Consider the following 21,058-nt stretch of genomic DNA (forward strand, 5'->3'; position numbering starts at 1 on the left):
AAGCTGATGACTGGTTCTGCCATATAAAACTTAAATATAGAGAGAAATAAAATACCATAAGGTCCATTGTTGGGGTCACATTATGACATCTATTAAAGTTTTACTTTGGCCTTACTGTATGATATATTATAATGACAATATAAATACATAATTTTAGAAAGCTAAGAAAGAGTAATTTGATAATTTATCAACTTCTGTACTAGATTTAAATACACAACTGTGTTGTACGTTCCCATCTTGAAATGTAATGCTCATAGTTCTGTAGCAGTATGAATTTTGTAGGTCAGAATAAAGCACCAGATATATCAACAACTTCAGTGTTTACAGTGACTTCTATCTTGCTGTCTGTAGTAACAGCATGCTGAAAAGTATTCTAAAGGCACAAAGTATTAGGAAGATAGCTGCAGAAGCATTATACCTATCTATATATATAGATATAAAAGCTAAATTAAGTATACTTACTATACTATTATAATCTAGTTTATGTTATTGGTTACACAGCTGTATGCACACATGCTTTCCTCTACTATCTTACGATCCATCAGAAAAAAATTCTCAGCTGCTTACATCAAGTAAAACATTCTAAGTCTGTGGCTTTTTGCTGATCTTATTAAAAAAAACCAAAACATATTGATAAACTTTACTGATAGTATAAGGGAAGCCCTGACAAACAGAGAAAAATTTGATATGATACGTATTAAAACACTAGAACCATAATAATTAATAGCTTCTGTGTAGCCTCAAAATACATTCTGCCAAATTGCCTCACCTTCACCTCTAGAAGCAAAAGTAATGGGAAGATAACCTCTGTGGATTTCTATGACTACGTAAACACAATATTTTCCACACACTAAAATATTCAATGAGTTTTAGGAGATCTTTCTTCCATTTTCTTAAGTCCTAAACAAATTTCGCGTTAATAAAATATGAATTTACAGAATGGATAAAGAAAAGCAAAGCAAATAAAAGCTTTTTCTCTGTCTATTGAAGACGGTTAATAATGAATGATTAAAAAACTGCTGCTGGCCTATGTTTAATTTTTTTTTAATAGACTACAATACAAATCAAATGATGCACTTTAATTCACCTGATAAAAATCAGCGGTTTGCAAAAGAGTACCTAAAATCTGAAAATAAAGTTACCAGAGAAGAAATCAGTATTTATAAACTAGAGTTCTGCTCTGTGGAAAACAAGCACTAAGATATTCAGCTCTATGTAACACTGCTTAAAAAATGTTTTGTTCAGCTCCTAGTCGTGCAAGGCTGCACTGTCAGTAGCTTGTGTAGGAAAGTCAAGCATGCAAGGACTGCATAATACAAGCTCCATTTAACTGTAGGTAGTCATCCTGTTGTTAGCTTCATTTTAGAACCTTAAGTAATTTTTTTTTGTTTACACAATTTTTGCTACCAAAGTCAGTTGAGCAGGCATTTCATCAGTGGAAAATACAACAGTTAATAAGGATGAATGGCAAAAGGATTAAAGTACAAAGCTGAAAAGTTCTTGGAAACATGGGAACTCATAAAGCAATAAAAATAATTTTCTAATATATTAAGTTAATGACCCACAGCTTAAACACATTAAATGTTAGAATTTAAACAATCCTTACTGTATAATCTAACCTAGCACTTACATTAAAGAAGCTGTTGTCACATGTCGTTGGCTCCAATACTGTTTTCTTTTCTTTTCCAACAAAGACACTTGTCAAGCATTAGCCTGGGTGCAATGCATGTGTTTATACAAACTTGATATCTGAAATCCATCCAAGGAATTTTACAGCTTCCAAGGTGCTATAACTGTATACAGAACTAGAGATAAAAATGGAGAAGCCACTTTGGACTTGTTGACAATCCTTTCTCACTGACCACAGGGAGAATCACCACAGTTTTGATTTCCGTGTGGATGCACAGAGGGTGAGTTACGGCACGGTTTCGTTCAGCATAGCTAGGAAACCTTATGATAATGTTATCTGATCTGCTGATATAAAAGCACACGTACTGCAAATAAACAAATACTAAGATAAAATATCATGCATCCTGGCCAATTACTTTTCTCATCCACAGGGAAATAATTAACCATTCTCACCACCACCATTTAAAAAAAAACATGCAAAATCTCAGCCTCCTGCAGTTTACTGAATTCTAAAGCCTAGCTTGATGACTGATGTTTAATCCTGCAGTAAATCTGGTGTTGAGAGCCATACTGTAACTCTTGCATGAACCACATTAACTTGACAGACTTTAAAGGATATTTCGAAGTTCATGCATATCTTACAATCCAATATATATTTTTAAAAGAAAAATATTTCTGTACATTGAAAATATGACTTGCAAACCAGATGTAGACAAAATTATTTTAGCTGAAATACATATGTACTTTTTCCTTAAAAGACATACAAAAGTCTGTGTGGGAATAGCACATAGTTACTGCTTCCTGCTTAGAGATGTAGTCTAGTAGCTGATTAGAGCAACAGCAAACATGGAAAGACCCTTCCAAGTGTTGAGAAAAATCCTCTATTTTTGTACGTGTGTTTAAAATTAAAATGCATGGAGCTTTCCAGATCAGTCAACACTGCACAAGCTGGTAAGAAAAGTTCAAATGTTCTTAATTTAGTAGAATTTGCTGCTTTTAGGCAATCCCTTAGTGACCTAGCAACAGCACAAAGGGTATCATTCTTGGAGAATTAAATTCACACTGGCTGAACAAGAGGGAAAACTGCAAATATGCAAGATAGCTTGAGGCCATTGTGACACCAGGGTATCTAGTGGGTCCGACTGAGGAGGCCATATATCAGGATGTAGTTAGTACAACATAGAAGACGAATGTCTTTTCTACACAACTTACACAATAACACCAATTCTCAAATATAGATCTCCACCATCCCAGTCTTTCCTGCCATACTCAGCAGAGGCCTACCTGCACCACAATCTTCCTCACTGTAGTGAGAGTTCAAAACTCTTATCAACATGCTTGAAGGTACACATGTTTTCCTAAAGTCTCTAGCTGTAGTAATGAGCTGAATCTAGGCAATGATGTTTTGATATGCAGACATGTTGATGTAGGTATGTAGGTCTTAGGGTATGAGAATACTGTTTTTCACACAACATACTCTTACTTTCATTTAAGTCTAGTAAGACTGAGTCTGAGGAATATTATTACTGAAACTACATAAGACAATTTGAACTTGGATTGTGTTAATTATTGTTTGATTTAATATAATAAAAAAGATGTAGAGTAATTTATGTACCCATAAATAGACACAGCCAAACATATTTTTAAATTTCTGTGGACAAAAGACAGCTGCATGAATGTGAAGGAGAGGCGGCTGTAGCAGAAGAATCTCTGCAACTCTTGGGTTTATATTTCCTTCATTGGTATGCAATTCTTCAATTTTTCCCTATTTCTCTCTCTTTTGAAAAATATTTATTATTTTACAGCTATTTTTTCCTGTTTTGAACAAAACAGATTTTAAAAATGTTGTAATTTAAAGCTTTTAATCTATGTTTCCTGCTCTTCAGCATCTGGAGCGTGTACGAGTAACCCTTCAGGGAACCTTCCATACTTTGGCAAACATCCAATATTCAACATTAGTTAACATTCTCCCATACAAAAATCTATCATATTATCACTCAACAAGCTTCCTCTCCTACAGATACACTTCCCAGACCCCAAGCTTGTCCCTATCTCCTGAATTTTAAATATTATAATGCTTACAGTTATCAGGTAGAAGTCATTCTGAGGTAAAGGTGCACTGTGCTTAATAATAAAAATCTCTCTGTGGTTTCCTACACCTTGTGGTTACCTTATTTTACTTTGACTCTTTTTAAAGAGTGAATTGAAAATCTAAATAGAAATATAGGATATTTATCATGGAGGTTGAATGCTTTTAGCATGTTCAGCATTACTGATACTAAATTTTGTAGGAAGAGGAAATCTAACTGAGGAGAAAATCTTTCCCATAAGCATTCTTATATGCCTACATTGTTTTCACTGTGTCTGCTAAATTATACGTATTTGCCTACACACTTCTCAATAAGATTATAGTATCTTTGTATTAAAATAGTAATTATTTTGATCAGACTCTAAATATAATTCTCACTCTGATCTTGAGAGTTGCAGTGAGGTTGATACTGTACTAAATTTACCTTTTAAAAGGAAACATGCTGTTAATTTTATTCCCAAAGCTAAGTGTTAGCTCCTCTGAACTCCAAAATCTTGCAAGAAAAGATTGTACATAATGTTCACCAGGCTTTTTAGTGCAGAAATTTTCCCAGAAATTCCTTGCTGATTTTCTATACAGGTAAAAACCTCCCCGCTCAGCAAACATATCATAAAGAGACAATTTAAAAATATCTAAGTCGCAGCTTGCTTTCCAGTGTGACCAATGGGCTATATCTAAACTATGTCCTTCCATTATGAGCGCTATTCAGATTCTAGCACTGGGTCATTCAAGAGAGATGTCTTCCATTTGTCAGAACAATATTTCACCTCAGGAAGACAGAGAAAGACTATAAGCTACTTTGCTCCTTTCCCATTTTAAAGGTATCTTGAGCTTTAGTTTTCCATACCAAAAAATGTCAAAACTCAAAAGCTAAGTGAAAAAGTCTGAGTTACATTTGATTCAGGTTCTAGAGACTTCTCAAAAACACGATCAGAAACATTTGTTGTGAAACTAAACTTTGGGATGGTTCAGTCTTGTTTGTTTAATTGAGTAAAACATCTGGTTTTGATTAAAGTAAAACTTTAAGTTACAGAGAGACAACCTTGTTTTACTTTCAGAATAAAGAAACTGAAAAAGACAGGTTCCTTCTGAAATTATTGGATTCGGCAATCTACTGATTCAGACCAGTCACAAGCGAACTTTACAGGGTGTTGCTGCCTCACTGGAGATGGTAGCAAACTGCCCTGTAAATTTGATTAGATTTGACTGAGATAATTGTTGTTTGTTTTTTTTTTTTTCACCATTTCTAGGAGTTGCAAACTGCATGAAGCAGCTCACTCCAGTGTGACAAGGAGCTGACCTCAGGATTATGCTATTATCTGCAAAGAGGAGGAAAAAGAGCAAAGGTTGAAGTAACTGCTTCTGAATAGAAAAAGATAGCCAGTTTATCAATTTGTAAAGGAATAATTGAAAATTTGCTCCTTGGAAATGTTCTCACTCAGTAAAACTGATTTGGCCAAATGTGCTTGCTTTGAAGTCACTTGGTACAAGTGGGGAAAACATTAAAAAAAAATTTCAAACTTGTTAGACAAATTTTTCATTTTTCTTTCCTTAGGGAGGACCAGTATTTCCTGAATTCCCATATATGAAGAATTAAATAGATTTTATGGGTTTTTTTTCCAGTTTATTTATGCTGTGAAATGATTGCTGAAAGCTCTGTGGGTAGCTGATCAGCATCAAAATCAAAAGCTGTTTCATTCCAACGATTACAAAATAGACCAAATGCATAAGATTTATGAATCTGTGTTTCTGTCACATTGCACATTGCACCATGATCCCTAGAATTTGGGGGTGTGGGGGAGAAACAAACAAAAATGCATGCAGGTCATGTGAAATATAGCATGACTCGAAGGGAAATCGGTACTCTAGTTCTCCACATCAAGAGCCTCCCAGCATTATCTTTTGGATAATGAAGATAATCTGAAGATAGATAAGGAATCACCATCTGAGTGGACTAAATGCCACAGCCAAATTCAGTGGAAATCAAAACACCTCAGTATAGAGATCCAGACTGTTGAATGAAATATGCAGTTTGGACAGAGAAGTAATAACATGGTCCAGGGCTGGTACAGGGAACACTAAAGAACAATGTACAAATTACAGAAATACTTTAGGCTCCAAAGGTAGGACATTATACCTAGATTATGTATGTGATGATTCTTATATGCTAGTTCTTTTTCTAACTGTTGTAGTTCAGCCCCGATCGGGACCAGACTAAACAGTCTCTCTCTCACTCCCCCCACCCTCCGAGAGAATAGAGGGAGATAATATAAGGCCACCTTAGGCCCCCCCTCACTAAACAAAACCACAACATTAGTGCAGGGAAAAAGAATGGAAAACATCAATTACTAATACTTGAGTATATAAAATGCCACAAACCTCCAAGTGACCTCATTTGACCATTTCATATGACTGTCAAAAGTAAACACAAAAGGTGCAAACATGATAAAGGTATTTTATGATTAAAACCTTTGAGAAAAAAAATCACTATTCAATATTTTTGAAAAAAAAAAGACTCTAGCATCAACAAACATGCATTGGGAGCCAGTTCTGTGTGGATTGCATATACTTGTGTTTATGTAGCTCTGATTACTGCTTTTTTTTTTTATGAAATGGAATAAAAATGCTACTGAAGAGTTCAATTTCCTCTGATGCTTAGTGTTCTCTTATCTTGTACATATTCTTAATGACATCACGTTTGCCTTTTTTGAAAAGGCTATGATGTCAGAAACATGAAAAGCCAAAACCCCCAGTATTATTGTATCAGGAACAGGGATCTTGATTTCATGGAACTTTTCTGAATAAGAAAGGATAAAGAGTAAACAGAAAATAATATATATAATACAAACTTCAGGAAAGAGTTTTCTGTAAGCAAATCTTTAAAGGTGCATTTCCATCAATATACTGTGTATTTTCTTTCACAACATGCTATGTCTCATTTATTCTTGAGAACAGAGATATTAACTTGTCTTCCCATTCTCAATTTCACCCAACTTAGGCAACCTGAATTTGTTATTTTATTTGCCTCAGCATTACTTCAAATGGCACTTGGGTAGTGGAAAGACATGAAAAAACCTTCTCTATTCTAGCTATGTATGTTTGTATAGATGTCTCCATATAAGATTATGCCTTTGTCTTCATTTCCCACAAGCCAAATCTTAGCGTAACATTCCTTGTCTTATCTTTTTGACTACTCATGGCTTTGTTTTTATTCATGGTTACATCCTTGTTCCATTCCTCCTTTATCTATGTATGCTTTTGTATGACTATCATTTTCTTGGGAAGGTACATAGGCTCTATATAGTTTTATCAATTTACCTATGTCACACTTGTTCAGTAAATGTAAAAGAAAATTAACAGGAAGAAAGTACCAATTTGCTTTGCTTCAACAGTTGATAATCTGCACTGATTCTGCAGCTGCTACATGAGCAATCCTCCCCATAACTGAGGTGGGAATCTCTGAGAGCAGCAGGCCAAACAGCTGAAAGGGGAACTGTCATCTTCTCCCATTGTAAACTCTCTTTATTAAAGAATTGAATGTCTCTATATTGTCAGTGTCTAGGCTTTATATTTGCATCAAATCACAGGCTAGATGCTTGCAAGCATTTTATTTTCTTAGATGGGAATGTTATTATCACTCCATTTCCATTACATACTGTGTGATATTAAAACAATCCCTCCACTTTTAGTTTTTAAAGATAACTACCACCATTATTCCTCAAAAATCCAGTAAAATGGTACCTGTAAGACCACATCAAAGGCAAACATGTTTAGAAGAAATCCCCTACGTTACTCACTGAAAGTCATTGCCCAGAAAGGATGTGGAATTCCCATCCTTTGGCACATACAGTTGACCTGAAAAGGTATTGAACAAGTCTACTACAGCATTATTTAAGGTTGCACACCACCTTGTAGGGCTTCTCCTCAAAAAAGGATTGTGCTTACCAGAAGTCAGTATTCTGAAGACAAAATCGGATTGTGAGAAAGTGTCTCAACTACCAAAAGAGTAATTTTTTTTTTTTTTTTTTTTTTGTGGAATACTATTTGTTATTGTACCACTAGGGATAAAATGCTTAATTTGCACATTAAAGCAGACCATTTGTAGTTATAACAATAAGCTCATTTTAAAAATGAGGAGAGAAATAAAAAAATAGAAGATCAAATAGCCTGTAGCTTTTTAAAGGAGAATAAGCAAAAACCCCCTCCTCTGAATGAATTATTACTCTGTAAAATAAATTATTTTCTAAAACATAAAAGAGAAAGTAATCTTTTTCACTTTTATCACAGAAAGCAAACAAAGAAATAATTCAGTTTCTATACTTTGGGCCAAATCAGCATTTAGATATAGAACTACACAGATAACCTTAATTAATTATCTATGTATAGTAACTCCTTGAAATTCTAATCTCCACAGCTCAGTTAGCGTGATGGTACATATTCAATGTAATTTAAAAACTGTTTAATGAAGATGTATTTCTAATTTATAACATGATTGTTTAATTACAGCCCAGTGAATGTAATTACATTTTCTGCTTAAGGATAGAGCCTTCTTAGAGCTCAGGAATTAATAAAAACACTCTCATTATAGTCCTTAGTATTAGTCAGTGTAACTGGTCTGAAATTTGGTATATTACATAGAAAGTGTTTATATTTCTATTACACAGAAAGTGTATAAAGTAAAAGGAAAGATAAGCATTGTATTATGCTTATTATATATGAGTTTTAGTACATTTTAAATTGAATGTATTGTGTTAATCTTGTCTAGCTGGTATGAGAGTTAAAATTACCTAATATCAGTCTAGTAAAATATTTTATTTCTGTTCTCAGGGTTTTTTTTTTTCAGGACTAGTATAATCTTTGAAGCCTCTCCCTTCCCATTCAGTGTGTTGCAAACACACTTTTCCCAGCTTGTTGTTCTCATCAATATCCTTTCCTATGTTTCCAGAGGTCTGTGGTCTCACTTTAAACAAAACAAATCAAATAAAAAAAAAAACCACTGGACACACTATTGGGGAAAGTACACATATGATCAAAAGAACAATTTTGAATTCAAACTATTGAAATTGCAAAAATTCTAGCCATTATTGCTCAAATTATCACGATTTGCATGTGCAGCCACAGTAGCTGTCACTAGCCGCTTGGCTGCACATCCACTGCAGCAGGGAACTCAGTCAGGAGAAAAAAGGAGTAACAGTTTGTGAAATAAGAGTGACCATAACATTTCAGACTAAAGCTTCATCTAGTCTGGCAGCAAAAGAGGATACCAAAGAAGTAGTAAGAACAAGATAAACATATTTGATACGTGCTCCATGTGCTCTCCTGAGCAAATAGGAGAATCAAATGCAGATAGCTTTCAAACCTCACTTAGAAGACAAACACCAGAGAGGATCAGGACAGCCATCAAGTTGTGTTTCATTCAAGGAGGAGGCTAGCCACCACCTCCAAAGCAGCATTGCTCTGCATTTACTTGCAAGCTCACTGAGAACATCCCCCACCGTATCAGTAGTGACATTCTCAAATACTGTGGACTCTCACTAATTTTACTACAATCATTATGCAACAGCTGAGAAAAGCTGTTCTCAGTAGCATGAACAGAAATAACAGCAACCTTATGTACCAACTCCATTACCCACTTCAATATATACTGAAACTTTATCTAGACTTGTATCCATTGTTATCTTTTCCACCTGTTCTACAGATATCCCTTCATAGAGGGATGACAGAGCTCACCTTTCACCTTCTACTGATCCCTCTTAGTTATGTACTACCTAAAGAAAATCAGGTTGATGTCCTAACTATTCACTTTATGTATCTAAGCAACAACAGTACAGACATATAAAAACATACAGCATCTAAAAGACTTCAGAAGTACTAAATGTATAAAATCGACTATCAACTTTCAATCCCTTCAAGTAATTGATTTCTTTTCCCTAAGCAGCTACTGCAAATCCACTCTATTCCCATGCTGACATATTAAACTACTTGGAGGAGTCTACACAGTTAACTACTTCAAGCACATTGCATTAAAAACACAGAAAAACTCACTCCTTATCACCAACAAAAATGTTTTCCAGAGACTGGATTCTTTTCTATCAACATACCTCAAACAAAGATAAGATGAGAAGCAATTTTGGGTTTTATAGGAACTTGATAGGACCTTGAATCAAATGAAGCTTTGAGACCTGTCCAGACTTTTTTTTTTTTTGTTAAAAAAAATGTTCTCAAAGAGGCCAAAGAGACTTTTAAACTCCAGACTCAAGTTTTGTTTTGTAGAAACTAGAACACAAGCATCTCAAGTGGAAGAAGATTGGAATCTGCTGTGTAAGAAAAAAATAGCAATAAAGGGATATGTTAACAAAATTTCCCCTTGTCCACAGTGTTACTGATGAATACTAGTCAAACTCAGTGACTTTTAGGATCACTGCAATCTCCCCACAATTATCTCTGGGTATCTAGGAAGACTCTCCTTTTCTGTCTCTTCTGTGACAGTGCATTATCCATACTCTGCTCTTTTCAGGGGTTTCCTTATTGTGCCACCGGCTTCCTGCATTGTTATGCACTCTGGTTTTTCTCTTGACCTACCATGCAGTCTAGAAAAGCAGTTGCTCTCAAGAGAAGAAGATATCTCCACCTAAATCTATCATCCCTGTTTTAGAAAATTTAAGGTAAGAACTGAGTACACCAGGTAAAAAAATCAGTGGTTTTTTTCCACTTTAATTTCTGGGATTTTTTTTTTTTCCCTAGGAAATGAAAACTGTATTGCTATTTTTTATCATTTAAAGTACCTTTTTATTCTTTTCTTTCTTTTCATGATGTTGACATGAGATTTTCAAATATCATACAGAAGCTTATCTTAGAAAAGGCTAACTCCCTTGTTACTATATGTATGAGTAATTCCTTCAAAATATTATAAAGCCTTGACTGGTACTGATATCGGACTATTGATCTGGCTGTTCCTTTTCTTATCCAATTACTATTCTCCAGTCACATCCCTTCCACTCTTGCAACATGCATGACTTTTCTAGTGTTCTTGAATAGAGATGACTTATTTCCCCAACGCAAGCACATACAGCTCTTGGAGTTATGTTAGCCCACCCGTTAGATCATTTTCCTTTCTGTGCCTTTGCTCCAATTACCTATGCATTGCATTAGAATTCAATGTCATGTTCCTTACTGAATGCTGAGGGAAAGTGTCCTATTTACTATTTTACTCTTCTGACTATCTTTTATTTCTGTGGATAAAGAACACTTGCTAATTTGGTTTCCTTCCATTTATAAGTCCTAACATAAGTTCTATTTTTATAATTCACTTGTATCCTTAAAATCTCAATTACTCTCCCAGTGCCTGTCCCTACAAGCAATTTTCTTGTTGATCAATGGTTTGATCTACCAATTGTAAACTCCCTGGCTATTCCCAATCCCTTTGTTTTCCTCTGGCTATCCATTCCATTCCTTCTGCAACCTTCGGCTATGTTTTTTGTCCCCTTTCTCTATTTCTGTGTCCCAAGAAATTTTGAAACAGCCAGCTTAATGAAATTCCAAGCTTCTTGTAGAGACCATTGTCTGTTCCATAGTAGAGGAGATTCTTTGGGAAATTTGTGGGTAATTAACAGTGTTTTCTGAGAGCTAAATCAAAGAACTCTATATAAAAGTGCCTATATTTTCTGAGTATGTTATTTATCATATTTCTTCAACCAGTACAGGATACAAATTCTGCAATTACTGAGATTTTGTCAGCATGCTTATTAATGTGAGTTTCCTAGAAACTAGGAGACAAACCTTAATGTCTGGTCTTGACTAAGATAGATACTCTGATAGAACAGTCACTTCAGTAATTTGCCAAACTCTTTGGCAAGATCCACTGAAGCACATGAAGGACAAAAGCATGATAACATTTAACATTGATTCTTTGCACTTTAAAAAAGTCTCCTGTAATTTCCCAGTGGGAAACAGATTGATATCTTGTGTAAATGAATCCCTTTAGATAGCCTGAGCCACTTTCTAATGACTTGTACGTTCCACATCAGAACTGCATAGATTATATGTTTTACAGCTTGGAGTATTCACAGAAAAATACAAGCATATGCCTAAGCCTTTGTTCGGCATAAGCGCAAAAACATTACCTTCTTTCTCCAAATAAATGCAAAAAATAACATTATAACAGAAATACATCACAAGTTCAGGTAACGATGAAAACATGGCTGGCTGTAAATCTCATCCGAGGTACACAATACTTGCTGCATGTAAGGCATCATTTTTCATAGAAGCATATGTTGTTAAATGTTAACGTGAAATAAGACACAGAAAACTTAAGCTGTCAGGCCAATAGGTTGTCTCATGTAATGATAGATGAAAGTTACAGGAAATTGTATCTGATAAATAATATTGTTCTAAAAATATTGAGTGGTCTAACTCAGCAACTGTAAATAAATATAGTGTAGACATACAGAGACTTTTAAAAGTACACTTCCGTTGAACGTTTCAGTCCCTGGGGAGAAAACCAGCTGTTTCAACAGCACCTTTTCCCAGCTTCAAGTAAAATCAATCCCCAGTGAAACTTACTGGCATAATGGAATGTCATCTTTGACGATGCATCTTCCTCCATTTTTACAATATTTTTCAGGACAAACTGCAAACATAAAAGTGAAAAATATAATTTAAATTTCCCCTCCTCATTATTATATTTGCAATTGTCTGATTTTCAAAATGGCAGAATATTCACACCTGTCATTTTGGGTGCTTAACACTTACAAAAACTCTTCCTTTAGAACTTGACTTAGTGATACAACTGTCAAGTCGTAAATACATTATAGTCATTAGGCTCCGCTTGAGCTTATAAAAATCCTGGTGCTTCACTTGAGCAGGCTTCTAATTTTTCTCAAGTCAGAGTTTAATTTGACTCCAGAAACTGAGCTTTTGCCACTTACTTGATTTTCAAACAAAGAGGAATACACAAAATAAGAGCCAAAAGAACTGGATTTATACTTAATTAGTACGTAAGTCTACTTTATTATTAATAGCTTTTATATAGGGGTGATAAACAGACACTTACTCCTGTGTTACCAACCTTATTAAAGATGTCCAGAATTTTAACATTTAAAATCACATTCTTATAAGAACTAGAGAAATCAATCTTGAAAATAATAAAGATATTTAAGTAGAGGGGGATGTCAGTGATAGACTATTATCAACTTTGGCATCCCTTAACATGAATTTCTACATCATCACATTTTGTTTTACTGAAGTTTAGTTTTATAACTCTGCAGCAAGAAAAACTCAAAATCAAAACCGAATACCCTCAATCTTCCTTAGTAAGAAAATAACTGGCAAAATGTAAATTAGACCTAAAGAATTTTGGATATATGCCACACAAAATTGTTTGCTGAGGCATATAAACTGTGCTATTCAGTGTGGACACCTCAAGTTTTAAGAAGAAATTTTGGAAAGTAAATTACTTACTTAAAAGGTCTGCTTTCTGAGAAAATATTGAAAGACTTACCATTTACGGTCATGCAAGTCTACTAGTTTACCTTCAATATTCTTCTACATTGAACAAATTTCTGAATACATTCCTTTTCATTTAAGTGCTTCTTACAAACCAAATGTACCAAGTATATATTCTTCTTTTTTTTGCATTGTAAAATTGTTAAATTTTGATGTTAAAGTATGATTTCTTGTCTCACATTAAAAAAATTATAACAAACATATATCATGAACACGATACTTGTGGGCAAGTTTCACTCCCAGAGAAACCAGTGGATGCCTCCTACTGAGAAGTGAATGTAAAACTTTTAGTTTGTGAATAAACATTTAACATACTATAATGAATTCAATTATTACAATGCATACTATATATTGTGAAATTTATCACATAAGTCATAATAAGTTATACAAAAACAGAGAGTTAAATTCTCAGCTAATGCACCTTCAACAAAGTCAGAGGAGTACTGTTCACACAGAATTGGCCCAGAGTTCGTAACCGGCTTGGGAAAAAAATGCAGTAACTTTGTGTCTCTGACTGACATTATTTGAATCTAAAATTAATTCTTTATATCATCAACTATGTGTTTGTTAGATTTTGTAACAAAAATCTATTTCAGATTGGATGTGTATTATTGTCCTGTTCTTACCTTTCTAAATCTGAATATTGTGGGAAATGCACTGTGCTAAAACAAATGCTATTTTTCTTTTTTTAATATTTTCCAACTTGGATTTGCATTACACTTTAAGAGGATACCAGATAAAAATCCTATTAACTCCGAAATGTGGGTTAACTTAAGCGGTTTATTAAATTGGCTAAAATTGAGAGTGTCTCAGTAGTATAGTACAGAGGCTTTTTTTAAAAAAAAAAAACCAACAATCTCTTTATAGCTTAAGAAATACCCCATGTCAATACCCCATGTCAATACCCCATGTTCTCTCACTATTTTATCTGTGTCATACTTTCATCAGGAAAATTCATGCCTGATGTAATTTGATTAAGTTTTAGCAGAGGGATTTCTGTTGAGTTTCAGGACTACCTGAAGATTCAGTAGAAAATGACTACACTTTTTTTTTTTGTCTCAAATGATATTTTTATGCAAAACTAAGTACCTGAACAGCTGGACTCATCAAGGCTGAAATCAATGCAGTCTGCAATGCCATCACAACGCTGAGAGATTGCTATACATTGATTAGTTGATGCACATAACAAAGAACCATTGAAACAGTCTTTAATGGCTGAAACGAAAAGTAACATGACAGTTATTATCAGCTATTTTTCCTTTCCTTGCTGTTCAACCAGAAAACTTGAGTTGTACTACAGTATATGAACTTGTATCTATGTGATCTCCAAAAGCTTTTATCTTCAAAGACATACAACTTTAATATTGAGTAGATAAATAAGTAAACAAACACAGAGCACAAATGTTACAGAAGCTGGGTTTTCCCATGTTATATTCGTGAAGGAGAGGAGGGTGTATTTACTTAAAACATTGACAGAGTAAGTTGCAAAACCCCAACAAAAATCTGTAAGAAAATATCACAAAACATAATAAACTCTTATTCATAACCTACTTCTAAAATGATGGAATTAACTTTTAAACATAAACCAAAAAACTGACAGTGTGTAGTTTCCTTCTATTACAAGAAGCTAGATACTAAGTGATAGTTAACATAAAAAAAAGTAGAGAAGTGCTATATTGAAAAATCTAAATTTGCACTCCTTTTTTATGCTTGGGCATTCAGTCATATTTTCTATGTTTGTCCAGAAGAATTATGAAGGGGAAGTCTTACTGGAATCACATAAGCCTTCAGGTACTGAATTATTCCTGGGTCACTGATCTACAGGATGTACCTAATGGTCCTGCAGTCTTCTGTAGAGTATAACAACATTTTGACACAATTTTCTCTTATGCTGCCTTAAACTATTGATTTTTAAGTTTTCTGTTTAGCTAATTTAAGCAGAGCTCTGTCACCATGACAGACTCTGTTGACTCCATCAGAGTTAGATATATTCACATTAACTTGAGAGTTTAGAGTGTGAGAAAGAATCTAAGAACATTAAAAATACAACACTACTGCACTTGCTTTCTTGCTCCTGGATTGAGGAGCCAGTATGCACAGCAATAAGCCTCCTATGCTGGATGACCAGACTGCTGTAGGATATACCTCTTCCACCCTTAGGCATAATTTAAACCACTGGCCTATATACACTGTAAGAGTATGATAAATTAGGATAAACTTTTTAGCAGGGTCTGTTGTGATAGGACAAGGGGTAATGGTTTCAAAGTAAAATAAGGTAGATTTAGACTAGATATAAGGAAAAAAAAATTACAATGAGAATGGTGGATCACTGGAACAGGTTGCCCAGAGAGGTGGTGGATGCCCCATCCCTGGAAACATTCAAGGTCCGGTTGGACGGGGCTCTAAGCAACCTGATCCAGTTGAGGATGCCCCTGCTCCTTGCAGGGGTTTGGATTAGATGACCTTTGAAGGTCCCTTCCAACCCTAACCAATCTATAATTCTATAAATTTAAAATACTGTAATTCAATTTAGACCACAACAATGGAGTAAAATCTTGCCAGTTTTGATCTTCCCAGTCAACTCTTGCCAGTTTTTATATTCTTTCAGAACTATGAAATTACTCATATGAGTAAGGGTTTGTGGAATCAAATCTTTTCATTACATGACCATTTACTAAAGTTTGCAGAAAAAAATGTAGAAGAATACTAGCAACTCTATAAAGAAGCTTGCTTTTATTTCTAACTTAATTTCACTTTTATGAGAATTTAAAAGTTCTGGCTGATTTTAAACTATCACTGTACTGTTCTGCATATGCATTTGTACAAAAGTCTCTGTGATTGACTGAATTCTTGATATTGAAGAGGGAATCTGCTGGTCGTGACAGCAGGATGAAAGCAACAACAAGAAAAAAAAAAATCTTTTTCTACTTTCTATTCCCTTGACCACTCTGTCTGGCTGAACAGGTTGTGGCAGGATGAAAAAACCCAGCAGATTTCATCATCACTCCACATGTGTAATATATCCTACCATCTATCTCTTATGATCTTCAGCTTTCCAGAAAGTAACTGACAGTTCCATTCCCTCTGCTGCACTTTCCTAACCAAATAATAATCTCATGCTTATTTTGTCTGCAATCAGATCCAAATCCTCGACACCCTTTACAATTTGGGGGATGATGTCCCAATGGTATTTGAACCAGTTTCGTAAGTGGTCATTTGCACACAAATACCTCCCAATACCACACAAATACCTCCCAATACCACACAAATACCATAATCATAATTATGTGTTCAAACGAGAACTTCAACAGGAACGAAGTTGGAAATTTGACATAAAACATATTCTTCTTATGTTTAGACCTTTTTTTCCTGCACATCTATTTTGAGGATGCTGTAAACTATGTGGATACAGAGTAGTGCTTATGGTTTGTCATATGTGTTATGACTAACACAGAGATTCAGTTCCTGAGCTCTAACTTTCATTGAGTGTTGTCCCAATTAAAGAAAGTCTCATTTAGCCCTTTATTATTTCCCCTAGCCCTGGACTGGCTCTTCGACTCATGTCTGAAGATAAAACAGAAGAACTGCTAATAAATTTTTCACATGTCCCTCTACCCTGAGCAAGTTTACTGCACTGAGATTTTTATACCAATTACAGAGGTCATAGCGCTGGATCTGACTGCTGAATACTTTGCATAGATCCAGCGTTTAAGACAGAAAGGATAATGACACTAAGTTATTGGTGTCGCAGTAAAGAATGTTAAGAGCACATTTAAAAAACAACGTTATTTCTCTTATTGTGTTGAAGCTACAATTAATATTGCTCACTGTTAGCACAGTTACAAGTAGCCTCAAATTTCTCCAACTAGTTATTCTTTCTTTCATGAGAGGCCTTCAAGTGTTTTTGGGATAAAGATATTAAATGAAGGCATTAAAAAAAAGTGGAGATATGAAAGTGAAAATACCAGATTTTTGCCTATATTTCATTTTCCAGGTCCAAATGATAACAATATCACAGATCCTTTGAAAGTATGCAATTTGCAATATTCACTAGGTATTTAAGAGTTACCAGGACCACAACAGATACATTTTGGTGCACTACAGAGAACTGAGAAATCATTTTTTGTTCATTGCTGTTAGCACTTCAGTCAAATGGTGTTTAGGCCTGTGGAAAAGGTAATGTGTTTATTTTACACCCTTACCATTGTAATCAGACAATTTAAAAGAAAAAATTATATTGAATACATGAGATAAAGTACCCTTCACTAAAATTGACAGTGAGAAGAGGGCTGACCAAGTAAAATGTCTATAACCGGAAAACAGTTCTAAGATTTTCTTGTTAAAAGCAGGAAGTAATAAAATTCAACACATTAGTAAGTATAAAACAGTATAAACATAATACTGTACAACCTAGCTGCTGAGTGAACTCTATGGGAAATTCTGTCTGCGTAAATCTCTAAGTCATGCAGAAAAGCATTTCTCTGGTTGAAATTGTGGTTGTAGTAGAGATCTGACTAATGCATTTTTTAAATTTGTTTTTCTTTGTCCTGGCCTTCTTTTGGGTTTTATACTTAGTCTTTGCAAGACGCAAGATTCATTTTGACAACTAGTCCTCATCCCAGAAGAAAACTTCCTCTGATTAATTCCTGAATTCAGAAGCCAGAACATTTTTGACTGTCTGTTGTTACCTTAAATGAATGAAATTGCTAAGGCCCATACCACACACAAAATGGAAGGTGTCAGTAATTCCTAAATAGAAATTTTCTAAAATCAGTAGGAAGATTTGATCTGTGCCAAGGGAAAAAAGAAAACCACAATACTGTGCTGCTTAAATCCTACTCTGTGTTCATAACTACTTAGAAAAAATATTCAATTTCAGTCTAAACTTGGTAAAAAAACCTCCACTCGCAATCTGTGATTTTTTATGGTATATATAGGCTGGCGTTACTAGCACAGCAATTGATTTTACAGAATATGCAAATATTCCAATAAAATAAACAAACTTTGTGAGATATTTACATTTTCCCTCTCTGAATTTTCTCTGTTGACAAACTTACATGACATTTCATGTGTTAAAAGTAGGCAGCTAGAGATGAAATGCTGCACTTGTGGCATCTACATTTCAATGGGAGAATGAGTAGTAAACTTTTCACTGATTCCATTCCAAGCTGCCACTAGACACTTTTTGCTTTGCCCTGCAATCAGTTTCTTCTTCAGAGAAGAAGTATGAGTTGCTGCTTCTGTATTCCTATCTTGTATTGTAAAAACGTACATATTTATATAGTAAAAATTGAATTTTGGAGTAACAATGTGATTACAGATTTGACTGTTTCCACCCAACTCAGAATCCCAAGGTGTGCAATATCTATGGAGATTTTTTGTTTTTTGAATAGACCAGGACTTAATTTCCCCTCATTCCTTGGGCATTGCTTAGAAATCAAAGGCACTGAAACAATATCTCAGTTATTTTGGGGAATATTGATACCCATGGAAATCTTGTGGCCTTAGGATTTGGGGATTTTAGAAGAACACATTAGCTGCTGGAGTCTGGGTTTGCTGCTCCAGCTGCTCCAGTCTGGTCTGGAGTTGGGATGTACATGTACTTTTAAGGTAAGAGTTATCTCCAACCTTTGTTGCCTTTTGCAACAAAACCACAGAGCCCATTTCTAAACAAAAGTGCCTAGAAAGGCATGCACACATAGTCTGCAAAGTCCATGCCAGTTTTATAGAGTCATTTTTTAAAAGAAAAGGCATGTGCAGTGGCCTGCCTGTATATTCAGTAGTTTTGATATAAAGTATTAAAGAACTTGAATTTCTAGCCCATAGGAAACTGATATTTTATTAATTGTTTTGGTTATGATAAGGACGAAAAATAAAATGCTAAAAAATATTTGCAGAGTGAAAAGTTCTTTTTTTTTTTTTTTTTTTTTTCTATATAGCTAGTTGTTTTGCCCTTCCTGGAATGAAACGTTTGGTCTCAGCTCATGTACAAATAATGAAATGTTTTTAAATGGACAGACACTCACTTTTGTGTCTATCTGAAAATCCATGGTATCTCATTACAGTTACATTCAAAAATTTTTGTCCTTGCATTTTGCTTGTGAGCCCTTTTCCTTGTTTGGGCCAGAGGTTGCTGCTGTTGCATGAACAGACTTGATTTCAAAATCCTTGAAAGGTCAGGATCGCCTTGAATGTTTCTGAATTACAGAACTGCAAAAGTCTATCTATCATACTGTAATCAAAGATGAGGCAATGCAACTGCAGATGACTAATCTATGGGAAAAAAAAGTGGAAATGCTTCCTATTATTAAGAGAAATACAATGCAAATTATATTAAGCATTTATCAAAGTTGATAGCCAGGAAATAAGAATGCATAAGCGAAATTATTTGCAAATGTAGAGTGTGTCCCTAAGTAACACACTATATGTGATATAAATAATATTTTTCTTGATGAAGTAATAGTGAATTTTGCACTATACTTCATTATGCTGCTCTTTTTCACATCACTCTTTCAGGAAGTAAGTTAGCATGGCCTAAATTGTAGCAATGAAAGTAACTTACGGCAGCCAACTTCATCTTCGTTAAGGTGGCAGTCAGGCACACCATCGCATTTCATAAGGGATGGGATACAGCCTTTGGAAGGACACAGGAACTCTGTCTGCTTGCAGGAGCCTGGAGACATGGTGACAGGCATCTTCGTGGGACAGTTCATTTCATCACTTCCATCCATGCAATCTTCATTCCCATTGCATTTTGCAGCGAGGGGCAAACACTGCTGCACGTATGCACATGTGAACTGGTCACTACTGCAAGTTGGAGGGTGTGGATCAGCTGATTGTACAAGAAAAAAAGGAATATTTATTGATTCTCTTTTTTCAATACTCATCTATACTGCCTTTGAGATATACACAGGGACTGCTGGGAAGGCAGCTGATTTTGATTACTAAACTGCAAAAATAATTTAAAAAAAAAACTTGTATAAAACCACAGCTCCTAAGTACCGAACATACTATTAAAAACACTTCGTCTCATTTTCAGCATTTGTTGCTTGTGCCATGTACGTACAGAAAGGTTAATATCAAAGTATTAATAAAATGTATTTTTCAGGAAGGGGTTAAAAATATTCTTGACAGCACTGAAGTTACAATCTTCCTCTACTTGTATACTGAAAAAACCCTGAAGACTGTGTAAGTCTGATCTACAAGGAACTCATTTAATGAAAAGTTATTATCCATGGTAAGGTCTGAACCCTCAGCAGAGTAAGACTTCCACAAAGTAACAACAAAGATTTTTACTGACATAGTTTATTATCACTCTGATTCTGTAGCTTAGTTTGGTGTGATACAGAATCAAATAAAAGAAAACACTAGATAAAAGTTTCCAGTAAAACCAAAAACCATGCATTTTTAGATTTCAGAATTTAAGTAATTCAAACAGCTGACAAAAGAAGAAATATTCCATGATTACTTGCATGCCTGGAAAAAGTACTGAAAAAACCTTTCTGTGATCACTTATACAAATACATTTGTCTCAGACACTCAAGTCCCTCCTTCTTCCTACAAAAAACATTGCAACTGAATTTTACCAGCAGAAGCATCAGAGCTATTTACAGAAACTGCATTCTAAGAAGCTGGCTATGCTAACACTGTGTTCTTCACATAACAGTGTCTCCCGTGGGAGCAATGTGATGGGTAACTGTAATTTTTGTTTTATGTGTAAGGAAAAGAGAAAAATCTCCAGAATTTAACTCTATATCTACATATGTAATCTTTTCTACATCAATTTGCAGCAAGTGAGTACAGAGAATAATATTATGATTTTTAGAGACAAGGGAA

At 34.7% G+C, this 21,058-nt stretch overlaps 1 protein-coding gene across 1 annotated transcript in view; it reads right to left on the reverse strand.

The window, feature by feature from the left end:
- The window catches only part of MALRD1 (MAM and LDL receptor class A domain containing 1), a 243,807-nt gene that overhangs the window by 33,798 nt on the left and 188,951 nt on the right, over positions 1-21,058 (reverse strand). The window contains exons 32-34 of the mRNA XM_086740250.1: positions 19,785-20,054; positions 14,312-14,437; positions 12,281-12,347 (exon numbers count right to left, since the gene is read on the reverse strand). Of these exons, the coding sequence (XP_086596376.1) occupies positions 12,281-12,347; positions 14,312-14,437; positions 19,785-20,054 (463 nt within the window). The remainder of the gene's footprint in view (positions 1-12,280; positions 12,348-14,311; positions 14,438-19,784; positions 20,055-21,058) is intronic.

The sequence above is a fragment of the Chlamydotis macqueenii genome, chromosome 2 (genome assembly GCF_036417535.1).
Source record: "Chlamydotis macqueenii isolate bChlMac1 chromosome 2, bChlMac1.mat, whole genome shotgun sequence".
NCBI classification, from domain to species: domain Eukaryota; kingdom Metazoa; phylum Chordata; class Aves; order Otidiformes; family Otididae; genus Chlamydotis; species Chlamydotis macqueenii.